At 41.7% G+C, this 19,998-nt stretch overlaps 1 protein-coding gene across 1 annotated transcript; it reads left to right on the top strand.

Moving 5' to 3' along the window:
* The first annotated feature begins 4,771 nt into the window (after positions 1-4,771).
* cbx1a (chromobox homolog 1a (HP1 beta homolog Drosophila)) lies at positions 4,772-19,494 on the top strand. Its single transcript, XM_068578409.1, has 5 exons — positions 4,772-5,032; positions 14,264-14,597; positions 14,821-14,992; positions 16,367-16,461; positions 17,039-19,494. Exons 3-5 carry the CDS (start codon positions 14,882-14,884, stop codon positions 17,187-17,189), a joined length of 357 nt encoding a protein of 118 aa, XP_068434510.1. The 5' UTR covers positions 4,772-5,032; positions 14,264-14,597; positions 14,821-14,881; the 3' UTR covers positions 17,190-19,494.
* The last annotated feature ends 504 nt before the right edge of the window (positions 19,495-19,998 follow it).

The raw sequence follows: 19,998 nt of genomic DNA, 5'->3' as shown, positions 1-19,998 counted from the left end.
TCTGTTCATGTTCAGGTTGTTGCTTACCTTAAGGATGTAAGGTCTTTAATATTTTAAAGACCAGCAATTGACTAGTGAAATCAGTCACATTTATCCAGATCCTTTCTTCTGTTACTTGACGGAAGAAACAGGTCAAGTGACCTGTTTGTTCACTTGATCAAACAGGAAGTGGGGTAAAACTAACATTTAAGAATGTACAAAAATTAAACCAAAGAAGCCAGATTTTCTTTAGAGGCTTAGGAGGGCCATCTGAACCTGCTTATATATTTTAATAGAAACAAATTCCCACTGACCTGCAGTCCACTGTCACATCGTTAGACAAACACGTTCACCATTCAAAGTGGAAGCATCAAATGGGGAACTATTGACTAACTTCCGTATGTCAACATCATGTCCTTTCTTGACTAACGAAATCACAGGCTGGGATTTAGTATTGTTCTTATGACCATTTGTCAAGTCAGTTTGATCAAATTAGTTTATACATGGATAAACAATTCCTTACCATTTTTACCTTTAGCACAAGTACATACAGCAGCAGTTGTAGTATTGACAAAAGTGGAAGATAATGATGTTGAACACATTTACATAGTCTTAAAGGAGTTGTGTGTACTATTTGGAAACGAACTACGCATCAACATAACGTGAAGAGGTAACAGCGTTATACTAGTGTACAGAAGTTAGAAGAAGAAGATAATCCTTTATTAGTCCCTAGGTGGGGAAATTACAGAATTACAGCAGCACTGTTCACAAGTAATAAGTAATAAGATAAAAGAAACAAGTAATATAAATGAACAATAGAACGGTAATAAACAGATCAAAGATTTAAGAAGGTTAAAATTAGCAGTAAAAAAGAAGAATATTAAATTTACAGATGGAATAAAATATACAGATGAATCAGATATATAAAAATATACAGATGGAATGAAAAATATACATTGAATAAAAAATTGTATTTACAGATAGATTAATAAAGTTGTACAAAGTACTGAAATAGATAGATAGATAGATAGATAGATAGATAGATAGATAGATAGATAGATAGATAGATAGATAGATAGATAGATAGATATGTACTTTATTAATCCCCAAAGGGAATTTTTTTTGTCAAAGTAGCGTCCCACACTTACAGACATCAACATCAATGGAATAAACTAAACACACAATATAAGTACTAAAGAAAATAAATAAGAGCAGGGATGCCAGATATATACAAAATAAAAATAGAATATATATATATATACAAACAAATACAAATATATATTGTATATATATATATTGTATATATATATATATATATATATATATATATATATATATATATTGTATATATATATATATAGAAACATATACACACATATATACATATATATAGAAACATATACATAAGCAAATTAAATATGTATAAACATACAGTGTATTCAGAGGTCAAATTAAATGTAACGTATTCAGGGGGTCAAATTAAATGTGAATGGAAATTAAATAAAATGTAAACAGAGTGCAAAATGTGCAAATATAGTAACATATATATTGTGTAAAAAATATATATTTCTACAGTAAAAATTAATCCACAGATCTGGCCAGAGGTGATTTGTTGTATAGTCTGATTGCCGTGGGAAGGAACATTTTCCTGTAGCGGTCCTTGTGGCAGCGGACGTGATGAGTCTTTTGGAGAAAGTGCTCCGCTGACCCTGCAGGAGCTAGTGGAGAGGGTGGTCCGGGTTGTCCAATATGGACAATAGTTTCTTCAGTGTCCTCCTCTCCACCAGCTGTTCCAGATGCTCCTGCTTGCAGCCGATGATGGAGCCGGCCTTATTAACGAGTTTGTTAAGTCTGTTCGTGTCGCCATCTCCAATGCCGCTCCCCCAGCAGACAATGACGAAACACAAGACACTGGCCACAACCGACTGTTAGAACATCTCCAGCACACGTTGAAGAATCGAAGCTTTCTCAGGAAAAAAGAGTCGATTTATCCCCTTCTTGTAGACAGCGTTGATGTTGGCCTTCCAGTTCAGTCGGCTGTCGATGGAGACACCCAGGTAATTGTACTCCACCATGTCCACGTCCACTCTCAGGACGCTCAGAGGTCTCGGAGCTGTCGTCTTCCTCCTGAAGTCGACCACCATCTCTCTGGTCTTGCTCTCGTTCAGAAGCAGGTGATTCTCACCAGCTCACTCCACAAAGTCACTCACCACTGGCTTGTACTCCTCCTCCCGTCCATCCTTAATACACCCGACCACTGCAGAGTCATCAGAGTACTTCTACAAATGGCATGACCCTGTGTTTTACTGGAAGTCATTTGTGTACAGGGTGAACAAGAAGGGAGACAGAACAGTTCCCTGTGGGGCTCCAACATCACTGACCACCGTTTCAGACAGCACACGGTCCATTCTGACAAACTGTGGTCTGCCTGTGAGGTAGTAAGTGATCAAGGTGATGGTGAACCAGTCCACCCCCCGCAGCTTCTCAACCACTAGCAATGGTTGAATGGTGTTAAATGCATTGGAGAAGTCAGAGAAAGTGACTCTCACATATTTACACAAATATACTAAAGTGAATATTGCACAAGTGCATCGATTAAAGTGATCATTGTGCTCACAAAATGTTCAGCATGCTCAGAGTGGTTTTATGGTCTACTGGGGGCTCAGCTCGTTGTGCAGCCTGACAGCAGCGGGGAGAAAGGACTTGTGGTATCTCTCCTTAAGACACCGGGGATAAATCAGCCGGTGGCTGAAAGAGCTGTGCAGCGCGGCCAGAGTGTCCTGGATTTGGTAGGAGGCGTGGTTCATCAGGGATGATAGCTTAGTCATCATCCTCCTGTCCACCACCACCTACACAGTATCCAGAGGACGCCCCAGCACGCTGCTGGCCTTCCTCACCAGCTTGTTCAGTCTCCTCCTGTCAGCTGCCGAAATGCTGCTGCTCCAGAAGACCACTACGTAAAAGATGGCTGATGCCACCACAGAGTCATAAAAGGTCTTCAGGAGTGCTCCCTGCACCCCAAAAGACCTCAGTCTCCTCAGCAGTAAGCGTCTACTCTGTCCTTTTTTTTTAAAGAGCATGAGTGTGGTTAGTCCAGTCCAGTTTGTTGTTCAAGTGAACACCCAGGTACTTGTAAGACTTTACAATCTCTATGTTCAGTCACTGGATGCTCACCGGTAGTGGAGGAGGGTGTTTACCCCGACGGAAGTTTACCACCAGCTCCTTGGTCTTGCTGGAGTTTATGTGGAGGCTTTTCTGCTTGGACCATCCTAAAAAGTCCTGGTTGAGTTCTTTGTATTCTCTGTCATCATCGGCGGAGATGAGGCCGACAATTTCAGTCATCAGAGAACTTTTGCAGGTGGTAGTTGACATAGTTGTGGCTGAAGTCCGAGGTGTGTATGGTGAAGAGGAATGGAGCCAGAACGGTTTCCTGTGGGGTCCCTGTGCTGCAGGACACCCGATCTGACTCACACCCCCGTATCCGCACATACTGTGGACGGTTGGTGAGGTAGTCCAGTATCCATGAAGTAAGGTGTTGGTCCACCTCGGTCTGCTCCAGCTTGTCTCTCAGTAGAAAAGGCTGGATGGTGTTGAAAGCACTGGAGAACTCGTAAAACATGACTCTCACAGTGTTTCCAGCCTTTTCCAGGTGAGAGAGACATCTCCACCCCGATGCCAGACTGATAGGCAAACTGGAGTGGGTCCAGGGATGAGCTCACCAGGGGACGGAGATGAACAAGGTCTTCATTAGGTGGGATGTTAAAGCCACCGGCCTGAAACTGTTGAGGTCCTTGGGCTGCAGGGTCTTTGGTACTGGTACCACGCAGGATGTCTTCCATAGCTGTTGTACTTTCCCCAGCCTCAAGTTCAAGATGTGCTCGACTATTCCGCACAACTATTCTGCGCAGGATTTGAGGAGCCTTGAACTGATGCCGTCTGGCCTCGTGGCCTTCCTTACCTTGATCCTCTTCAGTTCCCTCCTCACCTAGTTGAGGGACATGTTTAGGGGTGGGGTGCTGTGAGGTGTTGGACTGGGGGTAAGTTGCTGGTTCTAGAATGCTTATGTCCAAGACGACGTGTTGCAGAGATATCTACTACAATTAGCATGCTGACCAGCTAGCCTTTGCTGTTCCCAAGAAGCAGCGACCCAGTGGTGAACATTAAAGCCAATGCCAGAGTTTCTTAAGTCTGCATTCTCTCTAATCGCCATCAGGGGTCTGATTGTATAGAAGTCTGTGAGAAAATGACTTTCCTTGATTGATTCTCTCAGTACACATTGCAAACATGAGTTTGGTCTCAATCTCTAGTTTTAAATCTTCTTCAATACAGCATGATACAGCAAAGCGTCGAAATTTTTGAGAAAGAACATAATTAAATTAAAAAGCTGATTTATATATATATATATATATATAGAGAGAGAGAGAGAGAGAGAGAGAGAGAGAGAGAGAGAGAGAGAGAGAGAGAGAGAGAGAGAGAGAGAGAGAGAGAAGCAATTAAAATAAGACATCCAGTAACAACACAAAGTTGAAGTTCCTGTATACAACGCAGACACTACATTTAACTGTTAGCTCTATTACTGAATCATAATAGAAAAAAAAACTTTCCAAACCATTACTTTCAATTCCACAAAATACAGTTATTCAGTCAACTTAAATCTTAAGAGTTCAAGTTGGTTACATCTCATTTAGAATCTTCAAATTTGACCAAATAAGTTGGTTCCTTAACCACCCGACAAACACTCAAGGAAAAGACTTCAATTCCCACAGTGCATTGCCTCCCAAGCTAACCGCTGACGTACGTCCGGCGGTGCTGTTGGCGGGCAGAACGGGGTCGGTGGTGGTTGTTAGCGACGCCGAGGCTATTGTGTTTTCCAGTAGCCAAACACATTGGGGGGAAGTCGACCCGAAGCACGCCACTCATTCCCGGGCCAGTTGTGTGTCGCCTCTGGCGCGTCTTCGTCTTTGCAAGCTCGACGGCAGACGGTCAAATCACGGTGCTTTCACTCGGGCCTACCGCGAGCCCATACAACCGCTCCGAAGCATTCTCTGGAAAGGTAAGGCTCACATTACGTTAGCTAGCTAGTGGAGTGGGGGAGAAACGCGCCAGCCATGTTGCCCTGTGATTGTAGGGGGGCTGGGCCGCCTGGCTGGTTTCGACTGATCCGGCGTGGGATGAATTGCAATGCATTGCATCGTATCATGTTAAACGACATTGTTTAAAAGTCATTTTTCCGCGCTTTCGTTGACTATAATATAGAGCGCGCGCGCAATGCTAAAGCTGGTGGGATGCGTAATGTAAAAAAAAAAACCGATGTGCAGCATGCTGGCCTCGACGTTTGTCCTGTGCAAATACCGGCCGGGTCATACGGGATTTCTGTGCTGTTACCCTCTTTAGTAACCGTTTAATTTTCCCACGTGTGTGTAACATTTGCGGCTGCCGCAGTGGGTTTTTTGTTTGTAATTCTCTGGGTGCAGTCCGCAAATCGCGCTCACGGTTATTCAGTAGACATGTAAGAGGGGGGCGGGACGGGGGATAGCCAGTTACTAACGTCTACCAAAACTACTCTGCTATTTTCTTGCACTTTAGTAATTTTTCAGGCGCTAATTTGTGTTGTGTGTGTTGCTATTTCAATTCTTACGGAAGATAGCATGTATTTAATGGAATATAGTGCAGTGAGACTTTCAAATCTGTATTCTCCAGTTGACCAACTTCTCTCATTCAATCTAGTCTGTGTTGAGTCAACACCGCTGTAGGCAGGATTACTCTTCTGTCTGTTTTTGTTTGGAAAAGTAACCTGCATGTGGCCCCTATTCATCTCAATGATGGTTGACATAAAAACTATTTGGCTCATGTTTAAAAACTTTGCACAGTCAAGGCACTTTTGCACAGATCTGCATTCTCAATAAGTTTGTAATGAAGTCAGGATATTATGAAAATAAAGTGGATGTATGAAATATTGTATTCTATGTGATAATAATGCAACCTGCCTTGTGTTATGCTCTACGTCACATTGTTTCTCATATTAGCATTTCCTCTTTTTTCTGCTGAAATTTGAAATGGTCATTAGTAGCCGGAGATTCTGTGCTATTGAGCTGAGCTGGACCGTAGAACTTTGGGTTAAAACCAGGGCTGCACCCATCTGGCTTTTTCAATCTTGATACTATTACGTAGAGGTAGTGGTGCAACAGATTATCATTCCATGAATCATTTTAACAACTCTGAAGTCAGTTATCCTTCAATTACTGATTTTTATTTCTATATGTTATCCGTTTACTTAGTTATAGTCATCTATGTTATTTTATTTTTTTGGTCAAAAACACAAATCAAACTAGAAATTGCATTTCCTGTGGAAAATGCGTTGGAATGCAAAAAGCTGAAGCATAAAGCTGAAATATTTGAAAGAAATTGCTAAATTTAGCTGAACATAGTGAAATGTAGTTGAATAAAGCTTAAAAAAGCTACATATATTTGAAAATAACAAAACAGCTGAATGTATATCAAAACAGCTGAATATATATCAAAACAGCTGAATATATATGAAAATAGTAGAATATATATATATGGAGAGAGGGAGGGAGAGAGAGACAGAGGGAGGGAGAGAGGGAGAAAGAGAGAGAGGTCCTGTGCCTGTGTAAGTGTCTGTGTGTCTGTTAAACTGCCCTAATGAGAACACCTGTGGGTTGCTAGATCAAAGGTTGCCATAGTGATGACTTCAAAGGTCTTCAGTTACATAGTGTTAAATGGAGGAACACCTATCCAAAAAATCCCTCAAAAAAGACACTTTAAAAGCTCCTATTGCTTAGATATCGCATATGGAGCATTAGGAAGACTTGATTAACAGATACTGTGACTGGTGAGTCTGTACGATAAAAGATGTGGCTGTACGGGCGATTTACAAATCAGGTACGAGCTTCAGGAGAGACGTGGCTTTGGAGGGAGATTTAACATGGTGGTGGATGGCGGAACGAGGTGGACTTGCTCTCGCATTCAGTCCGATTTCAAGACGTCTGAATCTGTTGGATTCCTTTGGGGCGGGGGATGAGTGGTTGTCCCGTTACCACAAGGTAGCCGGTTCGATCCCCAGTCCTCCCACAGTTCACACGTCGAAGTGTCTCTGAGCACGACACTTAACCCCTCGTTGCTCCCCGGGCGCCTCTCAGGGCAGCCCACTGCTCCTTCATCAAGGATGGGTCAAATGCAGAGAAGAATTTCCCCAAGGGGATTAATAAAAAGTGTATGTTTCATGTTTCTATCAACCGCAGTTTAAGACAGAAGACTAGATTTCCAACGTTTTGAGCTATAAATTATGCCCACAGAGTACACGGTATGGAGTTTACGGCAAATTAAAAAAAAAAATTGACAAGATCTGACGTGCCCTCTGAGTATGACATCACACACTCTGAGCGCCGCAATAAATGTTAAAGAGAGAAAAGGCGGCAAAAAAACATAACACTAAAACGCAGACAGTTTAAAATATTTCAAAAATCTGAAATTATAGAAAGATTGATAAAGGTTGTGTCAACATTTGAAAAGTTAAATGGTGTTTTTTGCTGAATGTATGCAGAAGCTGTAAGCTGTTAAAGTTGAAGAAGATTTGAAGATTTTCCCCATTCGATCCCATTCATTTAAATTTTCATAAAAAGCTTAATAATTGATAAAGTTAAATAGTTAAAGATATGAAAAGATATAGCACACGTGTCCTTAAGAAGCTGAATATTTTAATAGTTGAACGGTTTCTGTCGCTGAAAATATGAAGCAGTTGAAACGGGCCGAAATACGTACGGAAGAAATAGAAAAAAAAGTTTAATAAAGATTCTTTAAAATTGACACTTTCTCGATTTTATTCTGTGCTGTGGATCTAATTTAGGGACCCATTGAAATCTGTGCTATTCTATCCCAAATTAACGTTCTAATTTTTCAGATTTCACTGGGGTTTTTTTATCAGAAAGTGTAACCATTCATAAAATTCATCAAAAGAATATTTCATAGGGCTGCAACTAACGATTCTTTTAATAACTTGTTGATTATTTTTTCGATTAATCGGATAAAACAATAATAATTTTAAAGTGATAATTTGCAACCTTTTATTATAAAAACAGAACTGACAGTGCAAACCCATAGTGCAAAAAATCTTAACATAAAGAATTTATAAAAAAAATAAAGAAATATAAATCAGAAAACTTAACGGATTTGTTTGAACGTCAGAACTTGTTCTCTACACTCTGACATGCACACTCACACACACTCATAGACATGCACACTCACAAACACACACACGTACACACTCAGAACTCAGAACAAGAGATGAGAATTCCAGAAGTAACCACTCAATGTACCAACGGATAATTTACAGACTGCGCTTTACCTAGACAAATGTTATTAATTAAATAATGAACTACAAATCCTAGCAACACTTCCTCTGCATGAAGGCACATTATATCAGACTGTTGAACGCAGGTCGGCGTTCTGCACCTCAGAGGAGATGTTTACGCGTTGCTCTTCTTGAACCCCCCGCGGTATTTTAAAATGAAGACACTATCTAACCCAACAGCGCAGCTCGAACGCGGGGAATGAATGACGATCTGCCGAGCCAACGACAACGGTTAGCCTTAGGGCTGCAACTAACGATTATTTTAATAATCGATTAATCGGTCGATTACATGCACAGACACGCACACTCACTGACATGCACACTCACAGACACATACTCAGAACTTAGAGAACAAGAGATGATATTCCAGAAGTAACCACCCAATGTATCAATGGATAACTTACAGACTGGACTTTACCTAAATAAAGGTTGTTCATTAGATATGGAACTACAAATCCCAGCAGCACTTCCTCTGCATGAAGCCACATTATATCAGACTGTTGAACGCAGGTCTGCGTTCTGCACCTCAGAGGAGATATTTACTCTTTGCTTTTGTTGCAGCCCTAATATTCAACAGTCAACATTATGCTTTTTTTGTTGAAAGTGCTTATAAAACAACACATTCCATTCTTTTGTGAAACACATTGCTTAATATGTAGCTGTTTTTGGATGGCATTTTGTTTACAATGCGTGTGAAATTGGCTGTTGCCCACCCCAGATTGGTCAAATTGGAAGGCCTGTTCGGAGATGCACCTTTAAACATTTGGCGCCGAGCAAATGTATATTAGTCACTGATCTCTCGCTTTTGTTGGAAGGCTCCAGAAACTAATTGGAAAATGTGGACATGTCTGTGAGTGTAGGAGGAGATGAGTCGCACCAAAATATAGTAGAGCAGCATAATTAGTTTCTGTTCATTTGGCATCAGTGCTAAGAAGTTTTTCTTGGTGGGTCAACCCCTGATTTCCATTAATGTCAACCAAATATAGGCAAATCCAGGGTATTCCCCCTTGGCAGCGGATTCCATGCTTCGATCATTGATTTCCGTGATGCCGTCCGTGTTTTCTACGTCGATGTGAAGTGGTGGATGTGGGTTTTATAAATTGAGTGCTGAATATTTTAAAGAAACTTTAAAGTTTTAAATTTGAAAACTGAATGTGTGTGGTGGTAGAACAGTGTTTCCCCTAGGTTTAAAGCTTCAGGAGGGGGCATTACTTTTTCTGTAAATAACATCATTTTGTGACTTCATCTGTGCTTTCATAAATAACAGAATGAAGGACAATAACTTTCAATTTAACCAAATTGCCCCGTCAGACCACAAAAAAAGAAATTGCAATCACTTAAAACAATGAAAATAAAGTTCTATCTGTGCAAAAAATAAATAATATGTAGTTACTACTAAATAGCTCATTTTGGAAAACTAAAAGCAAATTGCAGAACAAAACAGAATGAGTGCAGATATGTGAGCATCAGGTTGTATCAGTGTTAGTGGCTCAGTGAGCTGCTTTCCTCTACACATATTTTTAAAACAGGGTTGTAGACTTGATACGGCCGCTCTCAGTTCATGCTCCTCGATGAGATCTTTTTTCGGTTTTTCAGAGACGGAACAGCAGAAAAGACGACCTGACGGAGACTTTGTGAAAATTGGCTTTTGGCAAAACGCCAAAAATCGCCAAGTCGCGCATGCACAGCTTAATCTGTTAACTCGAAAGTACAGGCATTTCTACATGTATTTATTAATGGCTTAGTTTGATGTCCGTGTACTTTGTCATGTGTGAAGCCAGCAGCTTATTGTTGGAAAAAGACACGAGCACTTTGGCTCGTTTCACTCGGAGCAGGAGAGCTGCTCCGGGTTCAGAGAGCTGCTCAGATGCTCCTTGCAGGAGAGCTACTGTTGCCATCTTCTACCTGGGAGCGTTGAAAACGCAGATATAGTTTCTGCTTTCCTACGCAACATATTTTTCTATGCTCTATGCCCGCTGCTTGGTGCTCAACGCTCACCTGTGTGCGCGCACGTGTCTCTGCGCATCAGGACGGAACACCGCCGTGCGCAATACAGAGAGCAGCGCAGAGGAGAAGTGTTTGTGCGCGACCACGTAGAGACATAAATGACAAGCTGTCGTGTAGATCCCGTCAATAAAATACGGCCGTTTAGTTTGTTTAATAACTGAACAAGGTGGAGACCTGTTTTATATGAAAGAGAACCGTAAATGACATTGTGATCTGGCGATATAGAGAAAATTACAAGGGGGCGAGGGGTTATTTCAGGGGGGCGCCCCGCCCCCCTGAAATAATGGTAGGGGAAACACTGGTAGAATGTGTTTTGCTATTGAGTATACTGTGTTGAATTGTGTACATAGGCTATGTTGTGGGGCGACTGGCTCAGTCTGCGATTCAATCCTGATGTGTCCTTGAGTAAAACACTTGACCCCAAAATTCTCCCGTAGGCTGTTCCTGTGCTGTATAAATGGTTAGTCTTAATGGGCAGGTGGCACCTTGCATGGTAGCCCCTGCCATCAGTTTATGAATGGGTGAATGATGACATGTAGTGTTAAAGTGCTTTTGAGTGGTCGGAAGACGAGAGAAGTCCATTACCATCTAAGCTGTGACGAGCCCATGTGGCTGTAATAGTAGCAGGACAAAGCGAGTTTTTTTAGACTCCTCAGTTGTTCTACCTGCCAAAATGGCTGCTGGTGTTTAACCACTCAGCAGACACTCCAGACGTAATAGTTAAGGCTCTCGCAGGGTTTTGTCAGAGCCAGTCCATTGAATGGTGCAGCTCCTAATCTGGTGCCCCTCACTCCCCTTTTCTTTCCCTGCATGCTCTGGTTTCAGCTTCTTTTCTCTCTTCCCGCGCCTGACTTGGCTTCCCCTCAGCTTTTGATCTGGGTTGGATTGAAAGTCTTTCTTGAACGGCAACAGCATTTCAAAATTTCTCACCATTATTTATGTTGGCATTAGCTATATAGCTGCTAGTTTGTTATGAATTATAACGCAGAACATTAAAAAAATACAAATATTTTTAGAACAAAACATAATTTTATTGATAACTGTCAATTTTGCCACATGAAATGGGTCCACAGTAAATACAGTTACATCATCAATGTCATTGTAATATTTAAGTCTAGATGAAATTAAAAATCTGTTTTCTCCACCAAACTTCATTGAGGAAACCTCTGTTTTAAATGCTGGAATCTGGACAAGAAACGCTCCAAGTGCGACACAAAGTCAGATTATTATAAGTGTTTGTTCCTCGGTTCATTTGATGTTTATTGAATTCAAGAGCAGCTCTGTCTGGTTCAGAAAAGCTCTCCCAGTTGAAATTAATGATGACGTGTAGTCCAGTAAAGCAGCAGAGTTTGTAGAATCCAACCGATTCTGACTCGAGTTCTGTTGCACACGGTCCCATCAGGCCACCTGATGCTTGTGTCTGTTAGTTTTTATATGTATTGTTCATAGTTTAAAGTTAAAAGTTTTAAGCTGTTGTTTGAAGTCAAGTATTTTGTATTTATTTATATTCACAGTTTACTTGGACAGTTAATATATGGTTCAATTTGTAGGAAAGAAATTGTCGATGGCAATGAAAAACACCTTTCTTTCTTCTCGTTTGGTGCTTTAAAAAAACGGTATCGTTTTAAAAGTATCATTTTAGCACCTTCATCAGGTAAAACCCGTCCCTAGCTATCATGATACCGATACTTACGGTACAATACCACAATTTGATACAATACAGGTATATTTATCTCTACTAGTAATATATAAAACATCTGTATGGTTCCCTTTTTTACAGGCTTGTTTATGCCCAGCTTTTCAAACACTTACCAGATGGCATTGACACTAGTATTAGCCTAGAGCAAGATATTAATGGAAACTACATGGTACATTGATTATACACAGTTATGTAGGCATATTGTCCATATCTGACCAGATGACTACATAGTTATTTCCATAAGTATGAGCAATTGTGTTTAAGCCTGAAAGGAGCTTAACCATGTTTGAAGTGTCCTCCCTCGGGTCTGTTGGACGGGTCTCTGTCAATGGGCTTTCCATCTGCAATGTTGACAAAATATTTTCCAGATTTCACTTCTGGCATCTTTTTTTCCAACAAGCCGAGGATGGTCGACAAGAGGTCCTGCATTTAGGCCATGTCTCGAACTGATCAATACGATCAAGATACTTAGTTCCCAATACAATACACTCATAATATGGTGATAATATCACAGTACTGCAATATATTGGGTATTGTGATATATTGCGTTGTATTACCTTTTTCCATCTGCAAATTGTCCCTAAAGGAAACTGTTGTCAATGTATTTTATCTAAAAAGACAACGTTTGTAGTCCATCTTATTTCAAACATTTTTATTGCAGAAAAATGTGACAAACTGACAAACACTGACAAACTGAACTGTTTATATTACAGTCTACATATTCCAACTTAACTGAATGCAAACATGTGTGGACTACTGTACTGCTGTACAGGTATTTTGAACAATGCAACCTGTACAAAAAATTCATGCAGCCCCTTCAACAACTGGGTAATTTGAAAGTAAATGACTAAATTACATAAAACATATACTCTTAAATTAAAATAAATATAATGTGCTACTGTTTGCTGCTGGCCTAAAGACTCAAAACATTCAAAGACATTTGGACAGTGAAGGAATGTCATCATTCTTGTTTAGAAAAAGGAGCTGATCACCATGCTCTAGGGTCAGAGTGCTCCTTTGTGCTGTGACAAGCACAGCACTCTTTCTCTCTTCAGTGTAGCCACGTTCCTGGGCTTCTGGCTCAAAGATTGTCTGCTGACTAAATGTGTTTATTGTATTGTTTTTTTTTATTGTGTTCTCTCGGGCCAAGAATGGCGAGGTTTTAAACCTTGGGTCAAGGGATGATGACATTTAGAGGGTGTTCTTCTCAACTTCACTGGCATATCTCTTCTTCAGATCTCGGCTGATGGTTTTTTTAATGTCTTTAACCAGCGCTGTGTCCTGTCGCACTATTGTCCTGTGTCTCATGCAACAGCTGTGCGAGCAGCCGCGCTACAAGTGACAGATTAGGAGTCTTTTCCTCAGACATCACAGTGGTCGCCACTTGCATCAGCTTCCAGGCCCAGACAATTTCTTCGGCGTTCCCAATGTCGGTCTCATTTAAGTTGAAGATATCTGTGATATTCCTTCTCACTTAGGGAGAAAACAGCGTGGCGCAAATGGCAGGCTGTTCAACGAACTGCAGGACCATTTCATATGCACTGTTCCATCTCGTGCTGACATCAGTCGGGAGCTGTAACATTTTCTGCTTCGTCTCCAAAGTGTGGTTTGCCACGGTGCTTCTGTTGAAAAAGCCAGTTATGCGCCGCATCTGAGATCTACGTTGAATCTGTGTTCCGTCCCCATTATTTACATTTCATTGGTCAGTAGCACACGCACCCCAGCTCAACAGCTGTTTTACCCAATTCGCTGTTCGACAATATATTTTTGAAGCATCCGTTCAAGATGACACAGTGGTGTCATTTTGGCCTCAAGCTTTGTTCATCCTTGGCGCCATAGTGCGAACTCAGAGCATGAACGGAATCAAGCTGCATTATTCTTCAAAAATCTAGAGGGCTCAAAAACAAATGCAGTTTGAAGAATTAGAAAGATAGCCCATAGACGTAGGTGTAACCGGCAAAAGGACATAAACTAACCTGTTTATCGTTGCTTGGCCATACTTATCAGACACATGTATTGTTCTTGAGTAATTTTTGATTAATGTTTTATGCCTTTGTTGTTCATCAGCGTCTTTGTGCGTACAGCCAGTATAGTGTGTACATGCAGCTTGTGGATCCAGTTCAAACTGTAATTCACCTCTCACTGTTTAAAGTTGCTCTAACCCTTCATCATTATTATCTCCGCCTACTTCCTTGTGGGTCCACCAGAGGCGCCCTCAGCCGACGTCAAGCTGGCGACCGTAGCGGGAAAGAAAGGCAAGAAGGCCGAGGAGGAGGAGCAGCCTGCAGCACCTGCAGCTGCAGCAGCAGTAGATGCAGCACCACCAGCATCAGCAACCCCACCCCTAGCTGTGGCGGCGGCAGCAGCAACGGCCGCTGCCACAGCAGCAACCCCACCAGCAGCCGCAGCAACAGCAGGAGCTGCTGCTGCTGCAGCACCCGAGGAGGAGGAAGAGGAGGAGTATGTGGTGGAAAAAGTGTTGGACCGCCGGGTGGTGAAGGGCCGAGTAGAGTTTCTGCTTAAATGGAAGGGCTTCTCAGAGTAAGTATAATTGTAATTATACTATGTTCTTAGCCCCGAGATTGTAGTTTAAATGTGTGAATAGTGTTTCGCCATGAAGTTACAGGCCTGCAAATAACTTTAATGTCAGCTAAATAAAAAGAGACATAATAGGTAAGTGAATTATGTGGGTGAAATCATTGAATAAAAAAGAATATTAAAACCTCTTTCATTCATTCACTACCGTCTGCACCCACTTCTACAGGGAGGACAACACATGGGAGCCACAAGACAACCTGGACTGTCCCGACCTTATCGCAGAGTACATGCAGAAGCACAAAGAAAAGGAGGAGAAGAAGAAGGAGGGCAAGAGGAAAGTTGTCAGCGAGACCTCGGGAGACTCGGAGGAGCGAGGGAGCAAGAGGAAGAAAGAGGAGGTAAGTGAAAAAAAGAGTTGTTCCCTACTGCAGTGTGTTTTTATTAGGGCTGGGCAGATTAACGCGTTAATGCAACAATAATCTGTGAAACCTTTAACGGCGTTAACTATTTGATCATGTGTTAACTGCATGTTTATATTTTTGCACTGGGAGGAGCCTATCGCTTTAAAACTCTCCCATACGGTGTAGTTCAGACCTGGGCGTCTTACGGCTCTCCCAATCCGGCCCATGTGAGGTCAATCAAACATGAAAAATAAAATTGAAAAATAAACGCCATTACGGCGACACTGCCTTTACTTTGTAGGCAATTTATGAAGGTGCGCACGCTTCTGTAGCCTCACAGACAGGCAGTGTTGATGAATACATGTATTGTTATGTAGTAGGTTATCGCAGTAAAATCAGATTGAGCAGTTAATTTTTTTTAACTTTGCTTAGTCCTAGTTTTTATTTCAACTAATAGTCTACACCAGTGTTTCTCAACCTTTTTTCAGTTATGTACCTCATGTGAAATATTTTTTCAACCAAAATGTTTTTTTGGTTGAAATATAAAAATATCTAACACACAACTATATTACATAAAATTCAGTTCAGGAACTCATACTTATATTTTACTGAATATTTATTAAATAACAATTTTTAATAGATATTAATTTTTTATTTTTTTCTTGAAAAAAATCTCTCACCCCCTGGAGTGCCTTCACTTACCCCCAGGGGTACATGTATAGGGTTGGGTACTGAGAACCGGTGCCAAAATTGAAACGTTAGAATTTTGCATATTTTTGCATATTGATACTTTCTGAAAATAGCGCGGATCAGACCGCATTCACTGCTTCGCCCCCTCATGTTGCTGCATGAAGCAGGGCTCAAGGGCTACCAGCACACGTAGCACTCACAGAGTGATCACTGGGAAGACAGGAGCTTTTGCCCACCGCCCTCGACTTGTTGGTATTGATGATGACGTGTAGTCCAGTAAAGCCGCAGAGTTTTTAGAATCCAACAGTTTCTGAGTGGAGTTCTGTTGCACACGGTCTCTATCAGGCCACAAGATGCCTGTGTCTTCAATTTTTAAATATATATTTTGAAGTTGAAAAGTTTGAAGCTGTAGTTTGAAGTCAAGTGTTTTGTATTTATTTATTTATGTTTAGTTTAATATATTGTTCAATTTTAAGAAAAAAATCAGTTTAGGCACCGGTATTGTTTTAAAAGTATCGGGAAAATCCCAAACAATACCCATCCCTATACATGTACCCTCATTTGAAAACCACTGTTCTACAGAATCTACACACAGGTGCTTTAGTGATCATTGCAGCATTACCTGTCTGTTCCTTGTTTTGGTCATGTGTCCTCTTGTGTTTCTCAACTTCTTTTCTCCAGGGGGAGAAGGCCAGAGGTTTTGGCAGAGGTCTGCAGCCAGAGAGAATCATTGGAGCGACAGACTCCAGTGGAGAGCTTATGTTCCTCATGAAATGGTCAGTTGTGTGTGTGTATCTTATTGGTGCATGTTGAGAGCCAAATGAACAAGAGAACCAAGTGAACAAGAGAACTGTCCTTTAACTGTCCAATATTCTCTCATTTGTTTTTTGTCAAGTATGAAAATGGAGAACCACTCACCTTCTCCATACGTTTCTGTGCTCATCCAGACAAAGCCCAATGGGCCCAGTCTGTTCTATTAGCAGACAAGCGAGTCGCTGACTGCATAACAATCGCTCTGCCCGAGGTGTGATATCTCCCTTTCTCACCTAGTCGCTGTGCTACCAGACAGTGCACTTGGTTCTTAAATATTCACAAAGTCTTATCTTACCAATAGGATTGGCATGTTAAATCAACAATAGCATCAATATAGTATGATGATGCGTAAGGTTGGCAGCACAGGAGACTCTGTTTGTGTTTTATTGGTGGAAATGATGTCTAACACTGTTCTTTCTTTCTCTCACTTAATGCTACCTCTCTACTTTTCCCTCGCTTGTTTCTCTATTGCCTCAACCCCACCTTCTTGGCCTTTCTTCTCCTCCTTTCATGCTGTTTCTCTTGATTTATAATGAACAGGAAGAACTCTGACGAGGCTGACCTGGTCCCCGCTAAGGAGGCCAACGTCAAATGTCCCCAGGTGGTCATCTCTTTTTACGAGGAGCGGCTCACCTGGCACTCTTACCCAACAGAGGAGGAGGAGAAGAAAGAGGAGGAGAAAAAGGACTAGAGTGGTGGTGGTGAAGGAGGAGGAGGAGGAGGAGGAAGAAGAGTAGAAAGATCAGCTGGAGGCGGTACAAAGACAAAAAAAAAGAAAGGTTAAGGGCGGGAAATCAACAGATTGCTGGTAATTGATTGTAGCGGCTACATTGGCAGCGACGGTGGAGAAAATCACACATCGCTGGAATCAAACTGCCAACGTAGCTGACCGAGGAAAGGCGTTTATTTTCCTGCCCTGGAAGAAGACAGACGAACTTTCCTCCCATCCGTATCTCAACAGATTAAAAAAAAAAAAAAAAAAAAAATCTGTTCTCTTTGTGCCACCCGGGTTTCTCATTAATTTTCTACGTAACGACTCTTCCAAAATCAGAACTCCCCAACAACTTCTGTGCGTCTCACTCTGACATGGGTGGTTTGACAAAGACAGGTTGATGTGAAAGGGGCTGTCTGGCCTGGCGTCCTGCCAGCCAACGCGGCAGAAGCCAGCCAGTGTTCACAATGCCCGCAGCGTGTCCCTCACTTCCTGTTTAGTTCTCTATTGTTTTTTATTTTAAACCAACAAACTTGTCTGTGTCGTGTCTAGCAGCTCAAAGGCGAACCTGTGGCAAACCACGGTGTTTGACCAGTCGGGAGCAAGCTGACATCTTACAGAGGTAATGGTGATATCAAGTGTACAGACCTCCATCATTCCCCATCAGCTGTGGTAGTTCCAACTCCCAAACTTCTCATGACATTTTTAGCAATTTTTTTACCTTTTAACAGAGCCAAGGCTGGTTGGACAGCCGGTAAAGGTGTATAAAATCTGCATCCGGCAGGTTGTAATTTCCCACACCGATGGTGACAAGCACACTTGCGCGGCTTCAGGCGAAGAGTTGCGTTCCTTTAACCCGTAGATAATGGCAGAACTGTCGGTGTGGGAATTGCCGACTTGTTAGCTGTACGTTTGCCGATCATGCTTGGCAGACGGGCTGACGGGGTGAGGGTGGGGTGGGGGGGGTTAAGTGTTCGTCACTCGCTCAGCCGGCTGGTAGGGGGAGGTTTCCCCCAATGAAACCCAGTAGAGACCTGCTCTGACCATTGGGAACACGTGAAGTGTCATCTTTTCCACTCTTTTGTTGTTTTTTAACCTTCACACACACACACACTCCGCTTCCATGCGTGTGTGTGTGTGTTTTTTTTTTTTTTTTATAGACTTAATTTTAGCTCGCACTGGCCCGGGCAACACTCAAGACATAACGATTGAGCACGCCGGGAGCCCTCCGTCGTTCCACCAGATCGCTATGTTTCACATGCGTTTCTTTGGGATATTTGCATAAATAAAACTGCGTAGCATTTTAAACTCTGCACGATTGATATGAACACACAATTGTTCTCTCCCTCACTGCTGCCTAACGCTCATGTGTTGAGTGTTGCCCGGCGGTGCTTATTTCTATGTTTACTGTATTAAAACTAGCATAGTAGCTTCCTCTGTTAGCAGACCCGGGGGTTAGCTGGTTCAGATCCTCTTTTGCCTTGGGTGGCCTTTTGCTGCTGAAGTTGATTGGAAAGCTGAGCTTGAAGAGACAAACTATATTGTATTAGATCCATTTCAACCCTTGGCACAGCAGCATTATAAAGAAAAATATTTGCCTTTTCTTTTTTCCTTTGAATGAGCCCCTAACCTTCAGCGGCATGTGATGGAAGAAACGTTCAAACGCAAAAGGGTCCAATTCTTAAAAAACCGCCGGCTCTAAGTCGTGTAAGCATATCAAAACCGCCAAGGCTAAATGATAGAAGAGAACGACGCACACACTTCCACGCCGTACTCATCTTTAGAGGCTGAGTTTCAGTTTTTCAGTTAGTTTGCTCAGTTGTGAATAGCTTAGGATTCAAAGTGTGACTAGCTGTGCTTATGCTCTATCTGCTGTACATTAGTATCTCTAAACTGGGTCTGAGCCTACCCCATTCTACTAGTCTATTTTCACACAACAAATATTTTCAGTATGCTTCATGAATTATTTTTTTTTAGGACTTGTGGTCTTTGGGATGCATCTTATTTCTTCCCCATGTACGTCAGTATTACAAGTATAAAGTCCTGCACCCTAACTGCCTTATGTTATACTTCACCAGTGACAGTAAGGGATCCAATTCGCTGCACCCGGGTCTGCTAGTTAGCTTTTCTATATCGTCCCTGAAATGTTTCTCTGTATCTAGCGGATGAGATTGTGTCGTCCTGTTGCATGTATATTGGTTTCCCTTTTTGCGATGTCACTGTCATGGCCAATCTACTTTTACTTGTCTGTTTAGAACAATAAAGGGTTTTCGTAACAGTTTGATCTTCGGTGTCTCAATTGGTTCTGTCCTGTTTTTAATTGCGCACAATGGCACATACAACACATTTTGTCTTAAAGCGATGCAGAGCAATGTGTTCATTTGTTACTTCTAGACGAGACTACTGGGGTTCCATATAATCAGGCTGCTCAGGTAAGTCTCTGCAGTGTGTGTACTAACAAGAGATCACACTGTATTAGCTGCTCTGGACTGGCTCCCTGTAAATCAAAAATTTAATTTAAAATCCTCACCTACAAAGCCTTAATTGGTGATGCACCACTATACATACCTTAAGGAGCTTATAGTCCCATAATACCCCACTAGAGAGCTGCGCTCACTGAATGCAGGGCTACTGGTGGTTCCTAGAGTCTTGAAAAGAGCTCTTCCTTTTTTTTAAAACGGGGGATCTGGTTCAGATAGTAAAACCTTCTGATGCAAATTTCTGATTTTGGCCTCTTATCAGATGAGTTGTAATGGCTTCAATATATACTCGCCAGTTGCCACAGCTA

The sequence above is a fragment of the Clinocottus analis genome, unplaced genomic scaffold, assembly GCF_023055335.1.
Source record: "Clinocottus analis isolate CAN_PGR_092001 unplaced genomic scaffold, fCliAna1.0.p SCAF_16, whole genome shotgun sequence".
Taxonomy (NCBI): Eukaryota; Metazoa; Chordata; class Actinopteri; order Perciformes; family Cottidae; genus Clinocottus; species Clinocottus analis.
The sequence above is the reverse complement of the archived record's forward strand: the minus strand, read 5'-3'. Positions and strand labels throughout refer to the sequence as shown.